The sequence below is a fragment of the Geotrypetes seraphini genome, chromosome 8 (genome assembly GCF_902459505.1).
Source record: "Geotrypetes seraphini chromosome 8, aGeoSer1.1, whole genome shotgun sequence".
NCBI lineage: Eukaryota > Metazoa > Chordata > Amphibia > Gymnophiona > Dermophiidae > Geotrypetes > Geotrypetes seraphini.
Window position 1 is genome coordinate 115,555,778 of NC_047091.1, and position 27,199 is coordinate 115,582,976.

At 43.2% G+C, this 27,199-nt stretch overlaps 2 protein-coding genes across 2 annotated transcripts in view; one reads left to right on the forward strand and one right to left on the reverse strand.

Annotated features, from left to right (window-relative positions):
• COPE (COPI coat complex subunit epsilon) overlaps positions 1–2,140 on the reverse strand; it is a 48,783-nt gene extending 46,643 nt beyond the window's left edge. Inside the window, exon 1 of the mRNA XM_033954961.1 lies at positions 1,960–2,140. Coding sequence (XP_033810852.1) covers positions 1,960–2,106 — 147 coding nt within the window. The 5' untranslated portion in view covers positions 2,107–2,140. The remainder of the gene's footprint in view (positions 1–1,959) is intronic.
• DDX49 (DEAD-box helicase 49) overlaps positions 2,131–27,199 on the forward strand; it is a 40,212-nt gene continuing 15,143 nt past the window's right edge. The window contains exons 1-10 of the mRNA XM_033954959.1: positions 2,131–2,392; positions 4,797–4,920; positions 5,490–5,575; positions 15,960–16,081; positions 17,576–17,763; positions 17,875–18,015; positions 18,952–19,027; positions 22,723–22,799; positions 23,527–23,624; positions 23,770–23,844. Of these exons, the coding sequence (XP_033810850.1) occupies positions 2,272–2,392; positions 4,797–4,920; positions 5,490–5,575; positions 15,960–16,081; positions 17,576–17,763; positions 17,875–18,015; positions 18,952–19,027; positions 22,723–22,799; positions 23,527–23,624; positions 23,770–23,844 (1,108 nt within the window). The 5' untranslated portion in view covers positions 2,131–2,271. The remainder of the gene's footprint in view (positions 2,393–4,796; positions 4,921–5,489; positions 5,576–15,959; positions 16,082–17,575; positions 17,764–17,874; positions 18,016–18,951; positions 19,028–22,722; positions 22,800–23,526; positions 23,625–23,769; positions 23,845–27,199) is intronic.

The window sequence follows — 27,199 nt, forward strand, 5'->3', positions numbered from 1 at the left end:
TCTTCTCCCAGCGGCACACTTTCCACAAGTCACGTGCGGCTGCTTGAGTTGAATCTTCTCCTCTGATGCAACTTCCTGTTTCCAGTTGAATCAGAGGAGCAGATTCAACTCAAGCAGCTGCGCGCAACTTGTGGAAAGCGTGCCGCTGGGAGAGAAGGAAAATGAAATTCGCCACATAATGTGAGGGGGAGGGAGGGAACTCCAAGGCAAAGAACTAAAACCAGGAATGGTAACAGTAAACAATCAGGATGATTCAGCAAGGCCATGCCCGTTAGCAGAATACCCACTGGAAGCAAAGATATAATAACAAATCTTTAACAGACTCTATGGAACAACTAATGATGGGGCAGGTACCCCCCTGGAGAACTAACCAAGACTGCAATAACAATTTTGTAGAAGAAAGAAAAGACCCAACTCACATCCATTCCAACAGGCAGCAGCCAGCCAGGCATACCATACTAGCCACACCACATAAGCCCCACAGAACCTCGCACGCACACCAGCCATACACATACCGGCTTGAGAGTAGGTATACAGTATGGGGTCCCCAAGACCCAGCCACTCAGGATCTTGGTAACTTTTATGGGGCGATATGCGAACACGGGTGGGGACAGAGGGGATTCCTCACGGGGACAGGTGGGGACGGAGGGGATTCCTCGCGGGGATGGGTGGGGATGGAGGGATTCCTCGCGGGGACGGAAGGATTCCTCGCGGGGACGGGTGGGATTTCTGTCCCCGCGCAACTCTCTATTCTGGAACGCCTTCCACAAAGAAACATAAAGGCGTTCATCAAGAGAAAAGGCGGACCGGTAGGTATGTATTCCAAAATTAGCAACCTCCATCATCAACTGCAGCCAATTTGGAAAGGAGGCCGGTGTCGGCTCCACCCAATGCCTGAGCAAGAGCTTTTTAACCAATAGGAGTAATGTTTTCGTATAACTTTGTATTACAACTCTTGTTTCTTGCTGTGATTTTGGCTGCTTTATCAATAAAAATCATTTATTTAAAAAAAAAAAAAGAACTAAAACCCGAACCTGCTGGATCATACTACCCTCTCATTGCTTCCAGCCTAGGCTGGCCCTGCACTGGAGCGCCCCCAGGGTGGGTCCGGTTCAACCGCTGTCCCACCTTCACTTTGCCATCTAATTGCAAAAGCCACACTACACCGAAAAGGCAGGGAGAGCACAGCCCTGATCGGGATCACGCAAGGAAGGAGCCAGGAGCATGCTACAGGGGGAATCAGTAATGGCTCAACAGAAAGCTCTTTTTGCTCTAAAGATCTGGAACACGCTATCATTTCTCATAGCACAAAGTGAAGCTGGGCAGAGAATGCAGGAGAGAGGAGGCTGCTGGACTGCGTGATTCGTGACCGCACGTGTTCCCTCACAGTAGGAAGGAGGGAATGAAAGAGATGCTGGGCCAAGGGAATGAAATAAGAGGGAGACAAATATTGAACCCACAGCAGGAAAGAGAAAGAGGAGAAGAACAGGCAGGTGAGCCAGCTGCTGGAAATGGGGGGGGGGGGGGGAGAGAGCGAAAGGAACTAGATGGGGTTGGAGAGGAGAGAGACACATTGGTGTGGAAGAGAGGGGAAATCTTGACACAGAAAGATAACAGAGGGGAAATTATGTGCATGGGGGCATAGGGACAGAGACATAAAGGGGAGATACATGGGGATGGTATATGGACACAGAGGAGAGGCAATGCCGGACACAGGAGGGAGTATACAGATACAGAGGCGAGACATTAGAAATGGGGAAAATAGAACACAGAAGGGAGATGGTTTGTGCAGATGGGATCAGATGGTTTGCGGGGACGGGGCGTAGAAGGGGACAATTTTTTTCCCCGTGTTATTCTCTACTTGGACGGACAGACATGACATATAGGGTTGGGGACGTTATGTAGAACCCAAGGTATGCTGTCATTTCATACGTTTTCTTACAAACCCTCAACTCTCACCTTCACTTTTTGCGCTTCATTGATACATTGCTGGTAGCTGCCAATGTAAAACGAATTTTTCACGTCGAAAAGCTCATCTACCTCCCCCTGCTGCGCTGCCATTTTCCTGCTTTTCCGTCGCCGGGCCACGTAAGCGGTACATGTCATATCCGGGTATTGGCGTGTGGTGCCTTGGGAAGTGTAGTTTACAGAGCGGCACTGCTTTCTCTTTGCCTCCGAGGTTCGAGAATTGGCGGCGCTCTTAGTGACGAAAGCGATGTGCGCCGAAAGTGAGGGTGGGTGATCATTTACTGCCTCGCACACTCCGTGGACATGGACGTGGTGGGGTTCGCGGCACTTGGTCTCTCAGCTTGGTTGCGGGAGCAGTGCGCGCAGCTAGGTATCAATCGGCCAACGCCTGTGCAGGAGAGCTGTATCCCGGCCATATTGAACGGTGAGTCTGAAGATGCGGGGCTTGGTTGTTTATGATCCGGAGCATCCCGGGAAGTGGGGGAATCTCGTTTGGGGCTGGTGGGAGAGTACTGGGCGCCCTTGGAGAATCTTCAGTCTTGTGCCCCCCTCAAATCATTTTCTCATCCCCCTTCAAGATAAGTAAGCTCTTTTGAGCAGGAACTGTCTCTTCTATGTTTTGATATACAGTGCTGAGTATGTCTAGTAGCTCTATAGAAACGATAAGTAGTAAAATCTGCGAAAATGAACGTCCTATAACAATTCAGAAAAAGGTAAAAGACGAATTCTCTCAGGACTACTTTTAAAAAAAATGTCTATTGTACTTTGGGCAACGGGAAGGGAGGAACAGGGAAAATTGCTACTGCACGTGGAGCAGGGAACTGGGAAGGGAAGAGAGTGAAAGAGGGAGTAAGCTAGATACAATAATGGCATTATTATCCAGAAAGGAGGAAGAGAACCATGCAGGGAAGTAGGGGAGCAGAGGAAGAAGAAAGATGATGTGGATAATGGAGGGAAGGAAGAGAGAGTCTGGAGATCAAGCAAACAGAAGGAAAGAAAGGCATGCTGGCCATCCAGGGGGCAGGGAAGGAAGGAGAGACATACTGGTGATCATGGTTTATGGTTTTTATTTATATCCCACTTTATACAAAGCAGGTTCCAAAAACACATACATAGAAATAAGCATATAAAAAGAACACACATTGCAAAACACATACACCCCACCCTCACATACATTACTCACCCCCAAGCCACAAATACTCATCCCAGTGTCTCTTTATATCATTTATACATTCAAGTTGTAAAACTGTATTGTCCTTTCTTTTAGCACCCATATTTCATCTGACAGAATAGGTGATGTTTCAACAAACATTTAAATGAAGTAAGATTCCCTTACTGACTGATGTATGTAACCCAGGGGTTTATTCTAGTCTGCTGGGCCATCGCATGAGAAAGTCGCAGCCCTCATGGTTTACAGCCGCAGCTCCTTTCTAGATGGTATCACCAAATCACAGTTACCAGCAGAGCGTAACTTTAAGAGTGAAATCTGATATGTGATTACCTCTGAAACATACCGCGGTGACAATCTATGTAGTTCTAAATAGGCCAGCAACAACAATTTACACTGTACTTTACCTTAAGCCAGTATAGCTTAATATAAAACTCTGATACATGATCATACCTTGATAACCTAAATAATGTGCAGATAAAAGAATTCTGTGCAACCTGTAATGCTATTAATACAGTGGACGGAACACCCAGTAGCACTATATTGCAGTAGTCTAGACTTGAGAGCACGATTGACTGCAGGACCTTTTTAAAGTCACCACCCAACAGATAATAGTACAAGTTGCAGCTTGAAGTACATTTTTCTTATCAACGTCTGCACATGTGAATGAAATGTTAATTGAGACGAATCACTCCAAGATAACGTATCTCCACAGAAAATTGTGTGTGCTAGCCGCTACCGCCTCCTCTTGAGCAGGTGGTAGTTTTTCGGCTAGCGCACACGATAGCGCACCTTTGTAAAAGGAGCCCTTAAATATGAATAATGGTTCTGGTATTGGTCATCTTATTTGCTTTTTGAATATTCTTGTTTGATTTTGCTACCTGTTATTTTTCAAACTGCTGTTAACATAATAAAGATATTTCAAAAGAAATGTCTTTATCATATTTCCTAATTTCATTTTTCTTCCAAAGTATACCTGTTTAAATCTTTAAGTCTGCTCCTGTATGCTTAATGGCTGAGACTATTAATTACTAGCCTTCCTCTGGACTTACTTTCTAGTTTATATCTTTTTTAAAGTGTATGCCAAGTGAGGCCTTACCCTAGCCTAGACTTATACAGGGATACTTTTCTGGTTGGCCATTCCTCTCCATATGTGTCCAAGCATCCTTTTAGCTTTTGCCATCAAGTGTCTTCTTTGGCCATCTTAAGATATGACCACAACTAGCTCCTGTTCTTTTTTTTTACACAGAAAAACTTCACTCCCTGTACTGCTCTGTTTATTGCCAACTGGATGCATGATGACCCTACATTTTATTTATTTATTTTTTTTTGCATTTAATCTCAGCTGCCAAACTCTAGACAAGCTTCATTAGAACTCTTTTCATGTTTTCCACATCTTTGATGGTAAACAAACTGTAGAAGAGAGGGTTTTTTTGGTGGACTAAAATGTTTGTTACTGGCTTTGTACCTGTCATCATTAAACTGATTTGGCAAAAGAAGTGCAGTGCTTGAAAGCCAGTCTGAAATTTGTCAAACTAGCCCAATAGGAAGGTATCAAACTTGTTTGTTGACCTTTATGTCTATGGGTCCAGGAAGGAAAGCAGTTTGAGCTGGTTTTGTGTTTGAGATGGAATATTTAAGCCAGCATCTTTCCTCCTAGGTCAGGATTGCATGGGTTGTGCCAAGACTGGTAGTGGGAAGACAGCTGCCTTTGTGCTTCCCATCCTGCAGAAGCTCTCTGAGGATCCTTATGGCATCTTCTGTCTCGTGCTAACACCCACAAGGTAAGTATAGTGACAGTTTTTCCTGGATAGTAGCAGAATATAGTGAATGTCCATGTCCCTAAGGGGCATAGGATGCAGGTGAAAAGGGGGTTAAGACTCTGGAGAAATGTATTTCTTAGAGAAAGGGTGATGGAAGGCCATTCCTCACCTCCAGTGGAGGTGGTGAATCCAAGGACTACATTGGAGTTCATGAAAGCATGGAACACGCACAGGAAGACAAAGGGATTATGGAGCTTAGTAATTTTCAGGCATCCATACCATCATTTTCTAGTTTTGTAGGTTGGAATGGGGTAGGGTATAGTATGCACAATCTGTTGTCCAATGGGGTACAAAGTTTTCGATGTGCAGTAAAAAGTAATTGTCAGAATTTGAGTCAGATAAGCAAACAGTTCGGATCTAAGTAAGTTATTTGATTAATATGCTTTGACATAATTGATTTATTATTGTCTTAGCAGAGGTGAAGAGTTGTGGCAGTGACAACTATGTGTGTGAAGTTAGTGTCTTTTTCTTTCTCCTGTTGGCAGCTTTCTCTAAATAACAACTCCCATGCAATTTACCTCTTCTTACAGGGAGCTGGCATACCAGATAGCAGAGCAGTTCCGAGTGCTGGGGAAACCTTTGGGGCTGAAAGATTGTATTATTGTTGGGGGCATGGGTAAGTGTGGTTATTGCATGCTAAAGCTCAAGTGAATACTTTCCCGGGGGTGAGTGAACTCAAAATTAACCAAGCTTCAAATTCCACCTTTAATGTTTACCAAAGATAAAATGGTTGCAGTCTTCACTTTAAACACATCTTGGCTCTATTTCTAGGAACTTTAACACGGTTTTACAGTAGTCTCCTCAGTTTGTTAAAAGTTTAATCAAGAGTGGGTGGGGGTAAAGATACTTGTTTTTATTGTTATACTAAGGGGCTCGTTGTCAAAAAAAATAGATGTCCAAGTTCTGCTTTATGTCATCTTTTGGACATCTTAGTAGTCAAAACGTCCACGTGGGCATTTTCAAAACTGACTTTCTAGATGTCTTTTTAGTCGTTTTGTCTCCAGTGCATCTAAATATTAAGGAGGCATGTTTAGGGTGGGCTTATCACTTGGACATTTTACAGTGATAAACAAAGCATCCAGGGCATACCCAGAGAGTTCTAGGATTATACTAAACTTAATTATACCTTTTGGTGGAATTCAGTTTGTCATATTTATAAAATGGAGAGAGTGCTTGCTATTCAACAAGGAAATTATCATAATTTTAAAAAGATTTGGGAGCCATTGATTATATATTCTAATGATCAGACACCTTAAACACCTGGTTATAACAATCTAAAGGAAGTGGTAAAGAGGAAAAAATAGTAAAAGGATAATAGTAATAAAATGCATTAAGAATTCAGTCTGTGGAATAATTGCATTTTGAGTTGCTTTCTGAACTCCAGATAGGAAGAGGCATCAAGCACAGTTTGGGCGAGCCAAGAATTTAGTTTAGCCGCCTGAAAAGAAAAGGTTTTTTCAAGGAACCTTTTGAAATGGCATAATTTTAATGATGGGAAAGCAAACAGGTGTATTCTGCGGGAGGTCTTATTGTTGTAATTTAAATTGAAGTGGGGGTTAAGGTAACTCGGTAACATACCAAATACTGTTTTGTAGCAGAAGCATGAGAATTTGAACAAGATTCTGGATTCAAATGGTAACCAGTATAATTTATGATAGAAAGGGGTAACGTGTTCCCATTTGTTCAAGCCGAAGATGAGGCAGACGGCGGTATTCTGAACCAGCCTCAGCTTCCTGATGGTTTTCTTGAATGAGCCCAGATATATGATGTTACAGAAGTCCAGGATGCTGAGAGTGGAGGATTGTACTAACAAATGAAAAGAGGTGTTATCGAAGTATTTTTTTTATGGTGCGGAGTTTCCAGAGGACCGAGATACTTTTCTTAAACACTAAGTCAGAATGTTTCTCCAGAGTAAGATGTTTGTCTAAAGTGACTCCTAGTATTTTTAAGGATTGTTTGAGACACTAGTCTGACCCATTCACATGTATCGTGGTGTCCTTGATTTTATCGTTGCGTGTTGCCAGGAAGAGTTTGTTTTTTTCTGAGTTTAACTTTAATCTAAAAGCTGACATCCAGAGTTCCATCTGATTAAGAATAATTGATAGAGAATTTAGAAATTCTGGTGTAAAACAAATTAGCGGGATGACTATAGTAATGTCATCTGCATAGATGAAGAATTTGAGCTTTAAACTCTGCAAGAGATTTCCCAAGGAGACAAGATAGATATTAAATAGGGTAGGGGACAGGGGGGAGCCCTGCGGAACCCCGCACGAGTTGTCCCAACTATAGGAGAAAGTGTCGTCCCTAAACACCTTGTATGATCTATTTCCCAGGAACCCATGGAACCAGTTGAGAATATGGCCTGAGATACCAATGGTTGCCAGAAAGTCCAGGAGCATAGTATGGTCGACCAGGTCAAATGCACTACTCAGATCAAGTTGTAAGATTAGAGCGCTTGATCCTTGGCTAAAGAGTGAGTGCAGGTAATCGAACAAAGCGGCAGTAATGGTTTCGGTACTGTGGCCTGAACGAAAGCGCGATTGATTGTCATGTAAAATGTTATTTTTCTCCAAATATGTGATGAGTTCAGCATTTACCACCCCTTCTGCTATTTTAGTTACTAGTGGGATACTAGCAATGGGTCTGTAGTTAGATGGGGCATTAGATGGTTCTTTTGCATTTTTTTTAATAGGTGTAATCATAATATGACCTTGCTCTATTGGGAATTTTCCTGAGGATAATAAAAAGTTTACCCAAGTTAACAACTTGACTTTAAAGTTGACCGGGGCAGTTTTCATGACATTTGGGGGACAAGTGTCCAGTCTGCAATAGGAGTTAGCATATTTATTGCAGTGTTTGCTAAAAGTTTGCCAGTCAATGGTTGTGAAATAGTTCCAGTTCAGATCAGCTCTAGACTTGTCAGTATCTAGTAGAATGGGGTAGTACCAGTGAGGCTTGGCAGGAACTGTTAGCGAGGCTTTTAATTTTTGTATTTTAGAATTGAAGAAGTCTGCCAAGCTGTTTGAGGTTAAGGTGGATTCTTCTTGGGTGTCAGTAAATGTCTCTAAATTATATAAATCGTTAACCAGTTTAAAAAGGCTACTGCTATTGATTGATATGTTTCTGATTTTTTGGGCGTAGAAATTTTTGCATTTTTCCTTAGAGAGGTTTTTGTAGTTTTTTTAGTTTTAATCCTGATTTTATCCATTGTCTTTCTGATTTTCTTACATCCCTCTTAACCATTAGCAGCTCTGTATCAAACCATCCCTCTAAGTTTTTAGGTCTTATTCTACGGGTTTTAATGGGAGGCATTTCATTTAAGATGTTTGTGCTATCATTAATCCAGGAGTTCATAAATTGATCGGTTTCTTCGTTTTGTTTTGAAACAATCTCTTAATGCGACCAAAATTCAACAGGATTTATTTTACCTCTACTAGCATGAACTTTTTTATTTCTTGTTTTGTAGTTTTTGTATGTTGATTTAGTTGTCTTTAATTGGCAGTCAATATTAAAGTTGCATAGTCTGTGATCAGACCATAAAGAATCTGTCCAATTATCTTGTTTACAATAGTTTTTGGGATTGGTTGGTTCTCTGGAGGAGAATGTAACTAAGTCTATCTGATGACCTCTTTGATGGATTTTGACTGGAGGAGGTTGGAAGTAACCTAATAGAGTGATGAGTGACCAAAATTCCGTAATTTCTGGTTCTATTTGCTCAAGCTGAATATTAATATCCCCACATAATAAGTTGTATGGACTTGATAATGAATTAATTAGTAAGAATTCAGAAAAGTCCTCTGGCTAGAATCCATTTTTTAGGTGGAATGTAAAACAAAATAGTTGTTAAATCAGCTGTTAGGGATTTTGAGGTTAATGAAAGAGATAACATTTCTAAATTGGAAGAGGATTTGGAATTTAGGACCAAACAGTTTAAATAATCCTTAAAAATTATTGCTGGTCCTCCCCCCCCTTCCTCAGGTTCTAGCTAATGATAAAATCTTGAAACCTGTGGGAAGGCAGTCTTGGATAAGTATATCGTTGTCTGATTGCAACCAGGTTTCTGTAAGTAGAACAAAGTCCGGGTGAATTTCTTTCAACCAGTCCTTAATCAATACGGTCTTGTTCCTCATGGATCTTATATTTAGGTAAAAACCTTGTAGATTCTGGTAGCTAGCAAGGTCAATTGGCGAAAAATGGGAATAGGTTAGATTTTTTAGTGATCGTTGTTTCTTTGTGTGAGGCTTAGTTGGTCTACGCAAAGGTTGTAAAGTTGGGATTGGGAATGGACCCGCCTCTGAGTAATCATATAATACATGGTGTAAGATTGTTGAAAATTTTGTCTTTACCGTGCGGAATGTGGAGTAGTGAACTGGGATAGGAGCGGAATAGAGTGAGTTGATAACGCAAATTTGGAAACAGATTTGGAAACAATTTGGATCATCTTGGTGGCTCTTCTTTGAACCTTTCCTAGTGCTGCTTTATCTTTCCTGAGATCAGGTAAAGTAGAAACAGCAATGAGCATTGTTGAAAGTTTGGCAGGGCCATGGTGCAGTTCTCTCAGAGGAGGATTGGAGGGAGGGGCTTGGTTTGATAATTAATTAAGGTATATAGGAATGGGGTTTATGATAGACATTCTCGATGTTGAAGATTCTGATGGATGAGGGGGGATACATTCTGATATGGATTTTAGTAGAATATTAAGTGTGATATTTGAGTATAAAATGTTGTATATGCTGTTACACTTATTGTAAGTTTTTAAAATGAATAAAGAATTGGAAAAAAATATCGATCAGGATCTACCACTCCTCCTTCCTTACTCATGTTTGTCTTCTGTGGTCCCACTTCAGCCGTGAACACAGAACAGAAATATTTATCAGCTTCTGCATATTCCTCCCCTTCACTTTGAGTCTCACAATGCCACTTTTGCACTTCTTCCTATCACTGATATATGTAAAAAAAAAAAAAAATGTCTTGTCTCCCTGTTTTACCATGGTTGCTATTTATTCTTCCATTTGTTTCTTTGCTTTCCTGATTACTCAACTAGCCTCTCTTAACTTTTCCAGATATTTTTTGCCTGTCTTCCTCTTTGTGCGATCTTTTGTAGTTTATGAAAGCTAACCTCTTATTCTTTAGCGTCCCTCCAGACCGGCACAAAACTGATGGATTTATGCTCCTCTGCCAGCAGATGGAGACTGAGATACTAACTTTTGGCTACAGTACAAGTGGGCTGTGTACTACACTTGTACTGTAGCCAAAAGTTAGTATCTCAGTCTCCACCTGCTGGCAGAGGAGCGTAAATCCATCTGTTTTTGTGCCGGTGTAGTCCCTCTTACATTCAGTCTTTTCTCAGTCTCCAGCAGGTGGAGTGTTAAGATGTATAAATCCAACCACTATGAAACATATTTGAGTGGCTGGTGGCATTTCTGAGGGTCAATTGCATTCAATATTATGCTGAGAAAATTACCAGGGGGTCTTAGCAGTGACCAGCCCTTGTATTCAGTGTTCCCGCTAAGCTGCGCTGGGGTGCGCTGGCGCACAAAATATTACCTCGCAGCGCACAAGTTTCTCGTCACAGCGCACACAGTGTAGAGCACAGTTCTTCAACCGCCGGTCCGCAAACAAAATCTTGCCGGTCCGCGAAGGATTCGGTCCCCGCCGCAACGAAAGGCCGGCGTCAGCTGACTTGCAACTTCCTGTTGCAGTCGCTGTGCCGGGACTCCTGCCTTCGCCGGGACTCCTGCCTTCCACCGCGTTTGCCTCCTGCCTTGTCTCCGCACCTCCAGACCAGCAGCGGCAGCTGTGTATGCTTTTAACTTCGGCACAGAGCTGCCCCTAATCAATAGTTTAGCGCGGTTTCATAAGGCAGCCTCGGGGCCTTTGCTAGGCCGGCCCACATCGCATCATCGAAGCGGGCCGGCTATCAAAGGCCCCGAGGCTGCCTCATGAAACCGCGCTAAACTATTGATTAGGGGCAGCTCTGTGCCGAAGTTAAAAGCATACAGAGCTGCCGCTGCTGGTCTGAACTCTTGGGCCGCTGAAGGAGGGCAAAAAGCAGCTGTCCTGGAGGTTTCCCTTCCTCTCGCCTTTACAGGTTCCTTTTTTCCACCTTTTTTTTTTTTTCCTTCAAACGGCAACGGGCCCCAGCATCGACATCAATCAAGTAAGTTCCACTGTCAATCAAGCGGTTCTGCTCGGCCAAAGCTTCCCCTGTGACATGAGCCACCCTCAGGGGAAAGAAAGTGACCCACAAAGGTGAGGGGAAGGGGGGCAGATGATGGAAGTTGGGGGGGGGGGGAGAGAGAGAGAGAAGGGGCAGATGATGGAATGGAGGAGATGAGAGAGAGAGAGAAGGGGACAGATGATGGAAGTGAGAAGAAGGGAGAGAGAGCAGAAGGCAGATGGATGTCAGTTGAGAAGGGAGAGCAGATGCTGAATGGAAGTGGGGAAAGAACACATACTGGATGGAAGGAGGAGATAAATAAAGGGGGAAGAAAATAGTAAGATAATGGAGGGGTGAGGGAAAGGGGTGACAAGCTGTGTGTAGACACAGTGAAAAGAGGGAAACGGGACTAAATAGTAAGAAAGAATTTAATTTAGATGGAGGCAGAAAATAGAGAAGGAAGACCAGAGAAGAAAAGGGAAGAGAGAGCAGAGAATGATCAGATCTGAGTGGAGGAAATGAGAAGAGAGATATGCTAAAAACCACAGGGGGGAGGGAAGGATAGAGATGCCAGACCATGAGGGGAACAGAAGGAAGATGATGGATGCTAGACCAAATTGGGGGGTGGGGGGGGGCAGGAGGAGAGATGGCAGGGAAAGACAGACAGTGAATGGAAGGGGCAGATGCTGGACTGAAGAGACAGAGAAGGTTATCATGCTGCTGTACCGGGCCATGGTACGCCCTCACCTGGAGTACTGCATCCAGCACTGGTACTTTAAGAAGGACACGGTACTACTCGAAAGGATCCAGAGAAGAGCAACTAAAATGGTTAAGGGGCTGGAGGAGTTGCCGTACAGCGAAAGATTAGAGAAACTGGGCCTCTTCTCCCTTGAGCAGAGGAGATTGAGAGGGGACATGATAGAAACATTCAAGGTACTGAAGGGAATAGACTTAGTAGCTAAGGCAGGGAGAACGAGAGGGCACTCTCTAAAGTTGAAAGGGGATAGATTCCATACAAACGTAAGGAAGTTCTGTGGTAGAAAGCAACATATTTATTTGGCTCATAACTTGCTGGCGCCCGATATTTTTAGCTCACAGTGAAAAAAGTTTGCTCACAACACCCGCCCGCTTAGAGGGAACACTGCTTGTATTATGTGTTGATTTCTGCTTTCCCATCTTTAAAGACTTTTTCAACGGTATAGGTAGCAAGGCATACAGTTGAGGCTCCTCTAAACACAGAAAACCTGGGGAGGTGGGGGAAATGGGGGGACTTAATCCTTTCATGTGTGGCACCCCTGAGGTCAGTACGACCTCCAAGAGGGACCCCAAGCTCTATCCGGAGAGCAAAAATGACCAGAAAAATTCCCTAACCAGATCCAACAGGCCCAAACTGCACAATTATATCCTCACCGGGCCATTTTTGTTTTGTTTTTAAATTTGTGAATGTCTTAATTTTTCATAAGGTGCAATAGTGCCAAAGTAAAACTTATTGTAGATAAGAGTTAATACTTAGCTTAGCTATACTGGTCCATTCTAAGGGATACTGTCACCAACATGTTTCACCCAACATGGGTTTCATCAGGACTGTGATCCCTCAATTAGAATGTGTTTCCCACGATGCGACCACTCTATAGGTTTTAAAAATCAATTGAATGCAATTGCATTCAATATTACGCTGGGAAAATTACCAGGGGGTCTTAGCAGTGACCAGCTCTTGTATAATGTGTTGCTACCTATACCGACACTGACTACAGTTTAGAGTGCCATGTGGGATCTGCGCTAACTTGAGACACTTAGTGAGTTAAAAAAAGACACAAGAAATAAACGGAGCATAAAGTGGTCTTGAGGCCGCCATTTTTGTACAGCATTGTGCGTGGGTTTTTGGCGCATTCATATTGAGCGCTTCAAAGAAGCAACACAAGTGCATTTTATTTGGGCGTCGAGCTGTGGATGCAACTTCTTGGATTTTGGCACCAAGCAGATAGCATACTTCCCGGGATATCATGTCTGGGCTGCGGATGAACGCTTCAGTACCTCCTAGTGGTCATGGATCCAGCAATTTTTGAGATTTCAAGCTTTGGTCCTTCCTCTCCCTGGAATGCTCTCATCTCCTCTACTTCCAGGGCAGCATACCAGTTCTTCAGTTCAAGGGCGGGTGGAGACACATTATCAGTCTTGCAGGGTTCTGTAATCTGAGTCTGGCTGTAAAATCCCTGAAACATTTAGATTCAATCAAAATATTGTTATTCCAAGAATTGTCTACTGTGATACTGAAGGTATTAGATGATATCCAAAAGCCTCTAAACTGGTTAAATATGCAGTCCTGACTAATGCAGAAATCATGTTAATATCTAAAAAGGACAGGGTTGGATTATAAGAATGCTATTGAATTGTAAAAGCTAGGATAAATGAAGAAATTAAAATCTGGCCAAAGCTGATCACAGAGTTTGCAGATGCAGATGAGGCCAGGAAAGTAAAGTTGCACACCTGTAACAGGTGTTCTCTGTAGATAACAAGATTGAACAGCCACACACGTGGGTGACATTACTACTTGACTTTTCCCAGAGGTCAGAATCCTCTGGAAAAAGAGTTTTGAGAATTCTCTACAGTTCCCTCCAAAGTGACAGCTCTTTCCAAACATGCTTCAATTTTGGATCCTGCTGTCTGTGAAGATCATATTTTACATGTATGCAACTTTACATTCTCCATGTACAAGCAGGACTGCGACAGTCACATTTGTCCCACTCCCTCTGACTCTACTTCCTGTTTGGTGGGACAAATCAGAGAGGATCACCGCACTTCCGCAGCTCTATAGAAACTACCTTTAAAAGTACATAGTGAGGGCGGCGAGGATTGACTCTCCGAACCTGGGGCTGACAGAGAAAAGCTGGATTTAAGTCCTAATCCTACCAACTTGTAAAGCACTCATAGCTGTGTGGCATTCCTTCTACAGTTCCCTACCTAACCGCCTCATCAGTCTCTTTGTAATCTCCTATCTGAGCAACGTGTATAGACACAACCTTTTATCCTGTGTGTCATAATTACATTGTAAGCTTTTTCGAGCAGAGACAGTTTCTTGCATGTTTACGCTGCATGCATCTGGTAGTATTACAGAAATAATAAATAGTAGATGCAGACCAGACGAAGCTGGAAAAGCTGATGACTGAGCCCTCAGCTACCGATGCAAACCAAACCAGACCAGATGAAGCTGGAAAAGCTGATGACTGAGCCCTTAGATACAGATGCAGACTAGACTGGGTTTATGGGCAGACTGCTAATAATCACAGGGTATTTAACAAGAACACAGTTCAGGGGCTGATGGTGGCCTTAGCTGCATTAAAAAGCAATTGATGCACTATCCATGTGTGGTTGTCAATAATCACAGCTACCCTGGCCAGTTCACAGCTTGGATAAGATCCCTGTATGCATAGGGTTACCAGATTCCCTTAAAAAAAAAAAAAAGAAAAACACTTGGGACTGCCCTGTTCCACCCCACTCTGTTCCCAATCCTGCCCCACATGAACCTCATGTCTTCCCCCCAAGCTCAGGGCCATGTCTGCAGGGCCTCTGCGCATGCATGGATGTCGGCACGATGATGTCATGCACACATGTGATATCATCACATCAACTTCTGTGCATGTGCAGAGGCCATCCATACATGGCCCTGATCTTGGGGCTTTCCAAAACCCGGACAAATTGCCAGGTTTTGGAAATCCTTCTGGGCACCCAGACAATCCTCTAACAAGAGTTCATGTCTGGGTTTTCCCAGACATCTGGTAACCCTATGTATGCACAACCAAAGGACAGAATGGTAACAAATGGATTGTTCTCAGGCTTTTACCCTACAGAATGAGCAGGGTCGTCCCTTATTCTCCCTAATAGGCTTGCAAACAATCACAGGAATTCTCCAATGCATATCTCAGTATAAGACAAGACAACTAATGGAGACTAGGTATCCACAGTCCCAAGGAAATGCCAGATCTGTGCATGTGTCCATCTGTAGTCATAGAATAGAATTAATGGACAAGTTGCTGCACTAGCCATATACATACTCCTTGTTCTTTCCCAGGATCTTCTACTCTTCCTGCAAACCGCTGGAGGTGGTGTGTGTAAGAGAGATTATATACACATGTCTTGTGGATGGATAGAGAGTTTCTGGAACAGTTTGTAAAAGAGTGCCCAGTTATCATAGGGGAGGGATACATTCCAGAGCAAAACATTTTCTCCTGAGACACTGGGGAGAGGGGAGGCCAGAAACCTCAGGGCACCCTTAGTGCAAGTTATGTAATTAAACCATAAATGCTTCATAATTCATGATAGTAACTCTGGAAATCATGTCTCCTGATGGTGTCCAAGTGTAAACAATGTGAGAGATTGCAACCATTGAAAATCTAGTCTTTGTATGGAAAGAAATTAATTTAGCCTCTTGTGAAAGGGTTTTGGAGAAATTCTGGGCATATGTTAAAACAAAATCCCATGTAATTCTGTGTGGCTGGTGGCATGCCCAAAGGCTGCATGTCCTAGTTGTTTAGTCTTTTCACAGTGGGTGGCCAGAGTGGACTCATTCGTTGACTGCTTGTTGCTGTTACAGATGGATTCACTGTAATACCTGTTTGCTAAATAAAAGGTTAAAATATTTTAAAAAGCACCTTCCTGGTTTACAGTTGTGTGAGCTGTTTAAAAATTGCTCCCTTTCCAAAAAGGGAGAAACTGGATGCCCTTCTAGGGCCCTTCCCTTTCTTCTGTCCTCTCAGAAAAAGTCTGATGCTGTCTATGAAATCCCTAGCTGGAGTGTTCGGTGCAGCACTGCTTCCTTGCGTTGTGTGTCATCTTCTTCCAGGTATGGTCGCTCAAGCCTTGGAACTTTCTCGGAAGCCTCATGTTGTTGTGGCGACTCCAGGACGCCTGGCAGATCACATCAGGAGCTCTGACACTTTCACCATCAAAAAAATCAAATTTCTGGTAAGAAAAAGTATTGGAAAGGTTCTTTTTTTGTTGAATTTCATTCCTTTCTAGTTTTCTAGGGACTACAGGAAGCAGGTAATATTGCATGGCTACCTGCTTTCCGGGAAAATTAGTACCTGGACTGTAAAACTGTTACCCAAGTGTTCCTATCCAGAGATGAGTGCATGTATATTTCTGGAACTTAGTTCACTGTTTAGATTAAAGTTGTTATCTAAATTCTGGTTATGGTGGATCAGAGACTCATCAGAGCTACTCCTCTTTCTCAGGAAAGATAAAGCAGCACTAGGAAAGGTTCAAAGAAGAGTCACCAAGATGATAAAGGGGATGGAACTCCTCTCGTATGAGGAAAGACTAAAAAGGTTAGGGTTCTTCAGCTTGGAAAAAAGACGGCTGAGGGGGAAATATGATTGAAGTCTACAGAATCCCAAGTCGAGTAGAACGAGTACAAGTGGATCGATTTTTCACTCCGTCAAAAATTACAAAGTCTAGGGGACACTCGATGAAACTGCAGGGAAATACTTTTAAAACCAATAGGAGGAAATATTTTTTCACTCAAGAGAATAGTTAAGCTCTGGAACGCGTTACCAGAGGTTGTGGTAAAAGCGGATAGCGTAGCTGGTTTTAAGAAAGGTTTCCTGTTATTAAGACATGGGAGAAGCCTTTACATGCCCTGGATCGGTAGCATGGCATGTTGCTACTCTTTGGGTTTTAGCCAGGTACTAGTGACCTGGATTGGCCACAGTGAGAGCAGGCTACTGGGCTTGATGGACCGTTGGTCTGACCTAGTAAGGCTGTTCTTATGTATTTGAGAGGTGTTTTCACGGTTCATAGACAACCCCGTGAAAGACAAAGGCGCGCGCCGACAACTGAGCGTAAGACGGAGGCGCGCGCCGAAGAAAATTACAGTTTTTAGGGGATCCGACGGGGGTTTTTGTTGGGGAGCCCCCCCAGTTTACTTAATAGAGATCGCGCCGGCGTTATGGGGGGTTTGGGGGGTTGTAACCGTCCACATTTTACTGTAAACTTAACTTTTTCCCTAAAAACAGGGAAAAAGTGAAGTTTTCAGTAAAATGTGGGGGGTTACAACCCCCACAATGCCCCCACAACGCGGCGCGATCTCTATTAAGTAAAGTGGGAGGGTTCCCCCCATGCCCCCCGTCAGAGCCCTAAAAACAGTAATTTTCTGTGGCGCGCGCACCCGCGCTGCGCTCAATTGTCTGGGCGCGTCTTTGTCCCGGCGCGCTTTTGACCTGACACCGTTTTCACATCAGAGGGAGGGCCAGGAGATGCAAACATCCTGCAAAGGTGTAGCAAACTGATATGCTGAATTCCAGAGGAAGAATCTGTTCTCCATTAAAAGTACTGAATGTGGTGATATCAGTGTCTTTGTGACAATGTACTTCAACATAAGATCATGCTAGCATAGCACTAAACTTTTTTCCCCCCAAAAAAATATTTTCGTACTGTGCTGTGTTCTGACCCATTGATCAGGTTTTGGATGAGGCAGATCGCCTGCTTGAGCAGGGCTGCACGGATTTCACAAAGGACCTGGAAGTGATCCTGCGTGCAATCCCCGCACAGCGGCAGACGCTGCTTTTCAGCGCTACGCTGACAGACACCCTGGAGCAGCTGAAGACCATTGCTATGAACAAGCCCTTCTTCTGGGAGTCCAGTTCAGAGTGAGTTTTTGGCTGATGCTCCTGTACAGCGCAGTATGGAATTAATTAGAAATATAATACAGGAGTGAGTAATTCCTTCCAACCTGATCAGTTCTGGAATTTCGTTTTCAGGGTGCGGACAGTGGATGAATTGGATCAGCGATACCTCCTTGTGCCAGAGAAAGTTAAGGATGCATATCTGGTCCACTTGATCCAGAAATTTCAGGATGAACATGAGGACTGGTCCATTATCATCTTCACAAGCACTTGCAAGTGAGTTTGAGAACAGGTTTTGTTTGCCTCTAGTGTATAAATTTAACAGCTGTGTTAACCTTTGGGAAAAGTAGAATATGAAGCAGATTTTGGCTGCATAAAAATAACTTCCAAGACCATGTAGGTCCTTATTTAAACAATGGGTCTCAAAAGCTCAAAGACTACAATCTCTTTGTCCAGTAAGATGGTTACAACCTTCAAAGATTTCAGCAGGTCCCTGAAATCCTTTCTACTATTCTGTTTCATCCTTTCCCATCAAATTCTGAGCAAACATCCCAGAAAGTCTGTCACAAATAGCAGGGGCCACCTCAGTCACACTAGAGAATGACACGGGGGAAAAAACAATCTGTCCCCATCACTGCCTCGTCAGGACCACTGTCTCCTTCACCGCCGGAAGTTACGTCAGAGGAGAAGCTTCCGCTCACACACACGCGACTGCAGGGCGGCACAGGCAGGCTTCGCCGGCTTCAGTTTCTTTTCTAAAGCGCCGCAAAGGTAAGAGGGAGGGAGATAGATTTGGCCGGAGGTAGAGAGGGGATCGCACGTGATCGGTGACCGCGCGCCTTCCCTCCCTTAACTCCACGGGGCAGTGGATGGCCTTGTCCCCGTGCCCGCAGTAAGCACTTCTTCCCCCCACCCACCATTTCGGCGGGTTACACGGCTAGCCGCGGATAACTACCACTGTGTCATTCTCTAAGTCACACTACCCACAGATGAAGCTGAAATAAAATACCTTTTGTTTCTTTGAGAAGAAATGCAAAATTACATTACATTAGTGATTTCTATTCCGCCATTACCTTGCGGTTCAAGGCGGATTACAGTTGTTATGAAGTTACAAAATATATAGGCGGATTACATAAGAATTGTCGTGAAATTAGGTTGAGGAGCCGGTGCAGTTCTTTCTCATTTGTCTTCTGTTGCTTTTGGATTTTTCAGGACCTGCCAGATTTTGAACATGATGTTGCGAGAATTCAGTTTCCCATCCGTTGCACTGCATTCCATGATGAAGCAGGTGAGGAGGGTCCTAGGCAACATGTGAGTGAGGGGGTACCTCTGCTCCCTCCGCCCAGCTCAGTCTTGGAGAGAATTTGTACAAGTTTCTGTTGTTAAATTGAAACATAATGATATAATGCTTGTAAGTGGAAACTGTGGAGAATACAATAAAATTCTGCTTAAAATATAGCTGTTGCTCTTAGGTGATACAGTCATTGAACATCCTGGTCTTGGTTCACTTATTTTCTTTTTCTTTCTTTTTTTGGGACTGGCAGCATAGCCTAGAGTTTGGAACACAGAATTATGAACAAGCTGTCCTGGATCATTTTCCTTACCCTGCTCATAGTGCGATCGTGATCACGTCACTTAACTTCCCAATGTTATTTTGCACTTGATCTCTCTGTGCGCTAACTTGGATTGTAGTGTTTCCCACCCAGGTCAGAGCACAGAGAGGTCAAGTGCAAAATAAAACTAGGAAGTTAAGTAACGTGATCAGGGTCTCGCACTATGAGCAGGGTGAGGAAAATGACCCAGGACAGCTTGTTCATAATTCTGTGTTCCAACTTCTAGGCTATACTGTCAGTCCCAAAGAAAGAGGAGAGAGGGTGGGTTGTAACACTCATAAATTGAAAACAGAAACGCGATGGCAGATAGTGGATGCTGTGGATGGGCCATTTGTCCTTTATCTCCTCCTCTCCCTAAGAGAACCCACATGCCCATCCCATACTTTCTTGAATTTAGACACAGTCTTTGTCTCCACCATCTCTATCAGGAAACTATTCTACGCATCTACCACCCTTTCTGTAAAAAAGTATTTCCTTAGATTACTCCTGAGCCTATCACCTCTTAACTTCATCCTGTGCCCTCTCATTCCAGAGCTTCCTTTCAAATGAAAGAGATTTGCCTCATGCAAATGTATGCCATGTAGGTATTTAAGCGTTTCTATCATATCTCCCCTCTCCCGCATTTCCTTCAAAGTATACATATTGAGATCTTTGAGTCTGTTACCATACGCCTTATTATGAAGATCACCGACTATTTTAGTAGCCTTCCTCTGGACCAACTTCATCCTGTTTATATATTTTTGAAAGTGCAATCACCAGAATTGCACACAATATTTTAAATGAGGTCTCACTAGAGCAGGGGTGGGCAAACTTTTTGACTTGTGGGCCACAATGGGTTCTTAAATTTTACAGAGGGGCCAGACCAAGAGCATCTTTCTATCCCTACCATCCCCCTGTACAGCAGAAACCTTGTCCAGCTTCTATCCCTCCCTCCCATCCCTCATGCAGCAGAACCCTTGCCCAGCTTCCATCCTTCTCTCTCCCCCTCCCTCCCATGCTTTGTGCAGTTGAACCCTTGAGCATCCGCCCCTGCCGTGTAGCCAAACCCCCGCTGACCATCCTTCCCTCCCATCTGAACCCCGCCAACCACGAGCTCTACATACCTCCCTCCAGAGTAGAGTCGGGCCAGCAGCACTCTGAACAGGCTGCTTTGCAGTCTTCTCTTGTTGGGGCCTTCCATGTGCTGCGTTACTGATGTCATCATCAGTGATGTGACAGAGGAAATTCCCCGAGAGAAGGTCACAAAGCAGCCAGTTTAGAGTGCTGCCAGCCCGACACTGCTCTGGAGGGAGGTATGTAGGGCTCGCGGTCGGCAGGGTTCAGATGAAGTGGGCCAGATTAAAAAGCTAAACGGGCCGGATATGATCCGTAGGCCGTAGTTTGCTCATGTCTGCACTATAGTCTTATACAGAGACATCAATACCTCCTTTTATATACTGACCATACCTCTCCCTATGCACCTTAGCGTTCTTTTATCTTTTGCCTTTTCAACTTGTTTGACCACCACATACTATCACACCCAAGTCCTGCTCCTCTTTTGTGTACAAAAGTTCTTCGCCCCCTAAACTGTACCATTGAAGAATTTTTGTGCAAGTGTTGATGGTGCTATGATAATCAGGATCAGGGCTCCCACTTAACCTTTCATTGCCCCAGGTAAAAAATAAGTACCTTTATATAATATGTAAACCCAGAAAGGTGGTAGATTAAATTCCATCCCCTCTGAGACAGAGATAGCTGTATACAAGTGGCACTTTGGTCTGCTAGTTATCCTCACAATACTTACATTACATAACATTAGGGACTTCTATTCCGCCTATACCTTGCAGTTCAAGGCGGATTACAAAAGAGCTAACTGGACATTTCCAGTGAAGTTACAACAGTTTGGGGGTTGTTGTTTTTTTTTTTTTGTTACAAGGGAAGAGAGGTACCTGGATTAATTCCGGAAGAACTTGCAAATTGGATATTAAATTGACTGTACATTACTGTGTGATATAACAAATAGATTACAGTTAGAGTACAAATAAGATTATGTTACATTTCAGGGATCTGAATACTTGGTTGGTGTTTTGGGGAGGAAGAGATTATTTAAGTGGAGGTTTTAGGGAAGAATTTATCTAGGAGGAGGGGGAATACTCTGAGTGCTATGTGCCCAGCAGTGAGGAGCTAAACCAAAAAGCTGATTAAAATGAAATAAAACTAATTTCTTTCCCATCTCAGGTTTCTGTTTTTCTTTAGTGGTCAAAAATAAATGTTATACCCAGAATGATGCTGAATATAGCCAGAGTCAAAGCTTGCATAAAAAGGAAATGCTAGGGGGAAGAGGGAGAGTCATTTACCCCCCTCTTTTACGAACACATAATGCGGGTTTTAGCAGCAGCGGTAACTGCTCTGACACTCATAGGAATTCTATGAATGTCAGAGCAGTAACTGCCGCTGCTGACGCTAAAACACGTGCTATGCATTCGTAAAAGAGGGGGTTAGTTTCTGAGCATTTTTCACAGTTATGCGGAATGGGGGTGGGGGTGGGGAGCAAGCCCTAGGACTTGGTGTGATACTAATAGGCAGCACATTTAAAACAAAGTAGAAAAAGTTTGGAGTTTTTTTTTCCACTTGGCACATATTTATGCTATGGAATTTTTTGCTGGAGGATGAGGTTAAGAAGTCAGCATAAGGACTGGGACAAGATCCTAGAGGAAAAGTTCATGATCTATCATTAATAACATCGACTTGAGAATTCTACTGCTTGTCCTTGGGTAGGAGGAACAAGAAATAGATCTTCTGTTTGGGATCTTGAGTGATGTAGAATAGGTAAAAGTAAATCAATTTTTTTTCCTCTTTCGAAATTTACGAAGACTAAGGGGCACTTAAATTTACATGGAAATACCTTTAAAACAAATAGAAGGAAATACTGTAACTTTTAATAGTTAAGCTCTGGACCTCGTTGCCAGAAGATGTGGTAACAGCGTTTAGCGTAGCTGAGTTTAAAACAGATCTGGACAAGTTCCTGGGGGAAAAGTCCATAGCAGAGAATGACACGGGGACAAAGCCACTGCTTGCCTTGGTTTTGTTAGCATGGAATGTGGCTACTACTTGGGTTTATGCCAGGTATTTGTGACCTGGATTGGCCATTTTGGAAACAGGATACTGTGCTAGATGGACCATTGGTCTGACCCAGTATGGCTGTTCTTATATACTTGTCACCCAAATTGGCCATAAAATACTGGCCTAATCAGGCTTATGGTCCGACCTTTCATGGCACATCTAATGTCCTTGAGGGTGTCAGTGTTCTCTGGTGCAATTACACCTCACCTGCAAGGCTGTGCAAGTTGTGATGCAGTGTTTCTAATCATGGTTTCCCCTTTATTAATAGAAACAGAGATTTGCAACTCTTGCCAAATTCAAGTCCAGCATTTTCAAGATACTTATTGCGACTGACGTGGCTGCAAGGTAAGTGGGGGGGGGGGGGAACCCTTGGTTGGAACTACTTGAGAAATTAGCAAACACAGACAGACTAAACTAGTTTTAACAAAATAGTTTGGATGTTACATAAGTGTCTGTGTGCACAGGAGAGCTGTTCCTTCTCAAGGACGCTGTACAGACAACAGAGAATTTGTGCTTTGTCTTGTACTGCTCAGAAAGAGCCCTTGAACTTATTAGACCATTGAGAATGTTTCCCTGTTAAAGCCTCAGTTATTCCAGACATATCCTCAACAAGCTGGCTGGCTCATAGCAGAGCGCATACAGGAATTATTATTATTATTATTTATTATATTTATTTATATCCCGCCTATCAAAGTTATCTAAGCGGTTTACAATCAGGTACTCAAGCATTTTCCCTAACTGTCCTGTTGGGCTCACAATCTCTCTAATGTACCTGGGGCAATGGAGGATTGAGTGACGTGCCCAGGGTCACAAGGAGCAGCATGGGATTTGAACCCACAACCTCAGGGTGCTGAGGCTGTAGCTCTAACCACAAGGCCACTCCTTCCTTCATGGTTGGGTTTTAAGTTGGCTGTCTCAACTTCTGGTTCTGAGCTGCAGGTACAGCATTTTATTCTGGGCCTGAGCAAGCAGCAAACACCAGCCGGCAAATCTCAATGTCTGAGGTGCAAGTGGAGTGATGCAGGACTATCTTAACATTTTATTTATTTATTTTTCCCCCCCCCCCTTATAGAGGATTAGATATTCCAACTGTTCAAGTGGTGATAAATCATAACACACCTGGGCTGCCAAAGCTTTATGTTCATCGTGTAGGCCGCACAGCTCGAGCAGGTATGCAATCAAATACTGTGGTGCTGGTGAGTCAGAGAGGGGGGGCTGCTGGCAGGCCACCTCCTGTCCTTTGGCCCAGCCACTGTCTCCAAACCTTGTGCTCTAGTACTGCTTTAAGGAATCTTATTTTCCCTTCTCTCTGCAGGACACCACGGAATCGCTATAACCCTGGTGACACAGTATGACATTCATCTTTTGCACACCATTGAAGAGCAGATTAGTGAGTTTTCTCTTCTTTTCTAACTGCTAATGAGGTATACACGTAAGGGTTAATATATAAGGCATACTTTACATATGAAAATGGGCAGCTGAATAGCATGCATAAGTACAGATGCTAACAACATCACACATATTTGTATACTAGTCTTTAAGCCCGTTACATTAACGGGTGCTAGAGACTCCTCTTCCTGTATAAAGTTGGGTTTTAGGTTTTTTTTCATTTTAGGCTTCTTCCCCCTCCCTTTCCCCTTCCTGTCCCACCTTTCGCTTTTTCAACCCCTTTGCATTTCCCTTTGCACGGTCTCCCTCATGCTGTGATCTTGCTTCATCCGCTCCTTCTCCTGCGCGGGCCACCGGAGCAGAGAGGAGGGGGCTGCCGGGCCGGCAGAGAGGAGCTAGGTGGCTGGAGGAGTAGCAGCAGCCGCTGCCAATTGTAGCCTCTGTCCCGCCTTCGCCTACCTGGATTTGCTTTTTTTTCTCATAGTTTTCTTCACCGTTTCTTGCATTGCATCGGGAAGGTGGAGAGCGGCCTGCAAGGTTCGCTACAATGGCTGGCGAACCTCAGCAGGCCGCTTTGAAGAGGACCGGCAGCGGGAGGGAGGAGTCGCTGGCACACGCGCCTCCAGGTAGCGCAGGCGCCGTGAGGACTGGCACAGAAGCACACTTCACGCCACCAGGACTCACGGACTTTCGACAGCGCATGCTCTAGGGTTTTATTATTATAGATGTGCAGGCATTTCTGGGAGGATAGTTTGGGAATTGCAATATACATGTATGTAAACCACAGAAAAGCAGAATATCAAGAAATACATTTATATATCATAAACATGCATATTTTATAAAATATACATGCAAGCTCATACATTCACACATTTCCACCTTCTTTGGAGCTGGTGTGAATATGTGCATTATTGGGGATGTTAATTTGTGCTGATTTCATAAAGGCATAAAGACACTGATGTTGCTTTATGAAACAGATGCTTTTGTTACAAATAAGCATACAGAGCAGGGGTTCTCAGTCCAGTCTTCGGGCAAGACAAGCCAGTCAGGTTTTCAGGGTATCCATAATGAATATGCATGAGGGAGGTGGTGCATGCAAATATATCATGCTCTTTTACATGGTTGCTTAGTTTAATTAATCTCATGCTTTCTACAGTAAATTCCCCCCCTCCAGAAAAGAGTTTCTGTTGTTTTGATTCCTATTGTAAAAGATCAATCTAAATCTTAAGAGCTTTGTTCAAATTGTAGATAGATGGCAAGTATACCATTTTTAGTTAAAATTACCAAATTTTTTGTTATTGATCGGTTACAAGATTATTTAAATAATCGGTTTCTATTGGATATGATGCAGTCTGGTTTTAGCAAATCTCATAATACTGAAACATGTTTATTAGCATTAATGAAGATCTAAGGCCAGTCGGTACTGGGCAGACTTGCACAGTCTGTGTCCCATATATGGCCATTTAGTTGAGGATGGGCTGGGATGGTTTAGATGAGTTGGAGTGAGCTTTGACAGAGACTCCGATAGATGCACAGTACCGGGCAGAATTCTGGGTTTCTGGCCCAGAAATATCTAAGAAAAAGAACAATTTAAATTAAAGCATTAAATTATAGAGAGTGTACAGTATTTCCCCAACGATAGGCCGCCCCATTTTATAAGCCGCAGCCATTCAGGAAGCGGTGCAGGACCAGGCTGGAGTGCGAAAGCTCACTCTTGCCCTGCACCGCTGGCTGTGAGATTGGAGGAGGCAGCTGGCAGTCGTCTGGCAAGGGAGAGACAGGAACGAGCCAGGATTTTTAAAAGGTACGGGGAAGTGGGGGGGATTTAAAAAGGTACGTGATTTTAAAAATAGTTTTCATGTCTTTAGATAGGCCGCCCCATTTAAGCAAGCCGCATCCCATAGCCAGGTTTGTAAAATCAATGTATAAGCCGCGGCCTATCGGGGAAATACGGTATGTTTGGGCAGACTGGATGGACCATTCGGGTCTTTATCTGCTGTCATTTACTGTTACTATGTTTTAAAAATATTTGTTGGGTAAGAATATTCCCTCTATCTTAATGCAGTTAGACCTTTTGTCGGCTTTTGATTTAATCAATCATGAGCTTCTTTTATTTAAACTGGAATCCTTTGTAATAACAGGGAATGTGCTGTCTTGATTTTCCCAAGTTTTGAAACACCGCAACTATGTTTTTTCTAAATCCGGATTTATTTCAAATAGTTGGTCTTATTCCTATGGAGTCAGGCAGAGAATGAGAGATTGTTCACCCTCTCCAAGGTGAAGAAAACAAGAGGGCACTCCCTAAAGTTAAAAGGGGATAGATTCCATACAAACGTAAGGAAGTTCTTCTTCACCCAGAGAGTGGTAGAAATCTGGAACGCTCTTCCAGAGGCTGTTATAGGGGAAAGCACCCTCCAAATATTCAAGAAAGGGTTAGATAAGTTCCTGCTGAACCAGAACGTGTGCAGATGGGGCTATACTCAAATAGGACACTGGTTTTTGACCTAAGGGCCGCTGCATGAGTGGACTGCTGTGCACAATGGACCACTGGTCTGACCCAGCAGTGGCAGTTCTTATGTTCACTGTCTCCTGTGCTGTTTAATGGGTTTTTTTTTAAATACCCTTGGTTATGAGTTAAGACAACTGTGGCTAAGATTTTTTAATTTATGCTGATGATGATCAAGTTATTTTTCCTGAGATGAACTCTGTAACTGAAACTTTTCGATTTTACAAATACTACATTCACAAAAAAGTGGATGTTTATCCATAAATTGAAGTTAAATACTGAAAAATCCTCTCTTCTTTGGGTTGGCGGGAAGAGATTCTCCTGTGCAGCGTTGAATCTCCATAGTGCTACAAGGCAATTTAATTTCTTTACAGTCTAGTTTTCATAGTCTTGACTTATGGCTGGACTCTTCTTTGGAAGATCGTTCTCATGTGAATCACCTGATGAGTTTGGTGTTTGTACAGCTACGTTTACATTAGATACATTTTTTGCTCTCTTTAGACAAATTGCAGAAATTAGTTTTAGGGTTTCTCAATTCTAAACTGAATTATACGGGTTTTTTAATTTTGGTATGTCTAAATCGCTTCTCTTTTGTCCTCAGTTATTGCAAAACACAGCATTAAAAATAATTTTTGACAAAACAAAATATGATAGGGTTCCCCCACTTCTTTGTGAATTACACTGACTGCCTGTGGTTTCCTGGGTGGAATTTAATATTTTTATGTTTACTTTTTAAATTTTATGTGGGGGACTATTCTGCTTATATTTCAAATCTTGTTTCAATTTGGCCATGTTTAGTTTCCACACAAACTATTTATCTGAATAAATTACAGTTACCTACCTCAGTTTT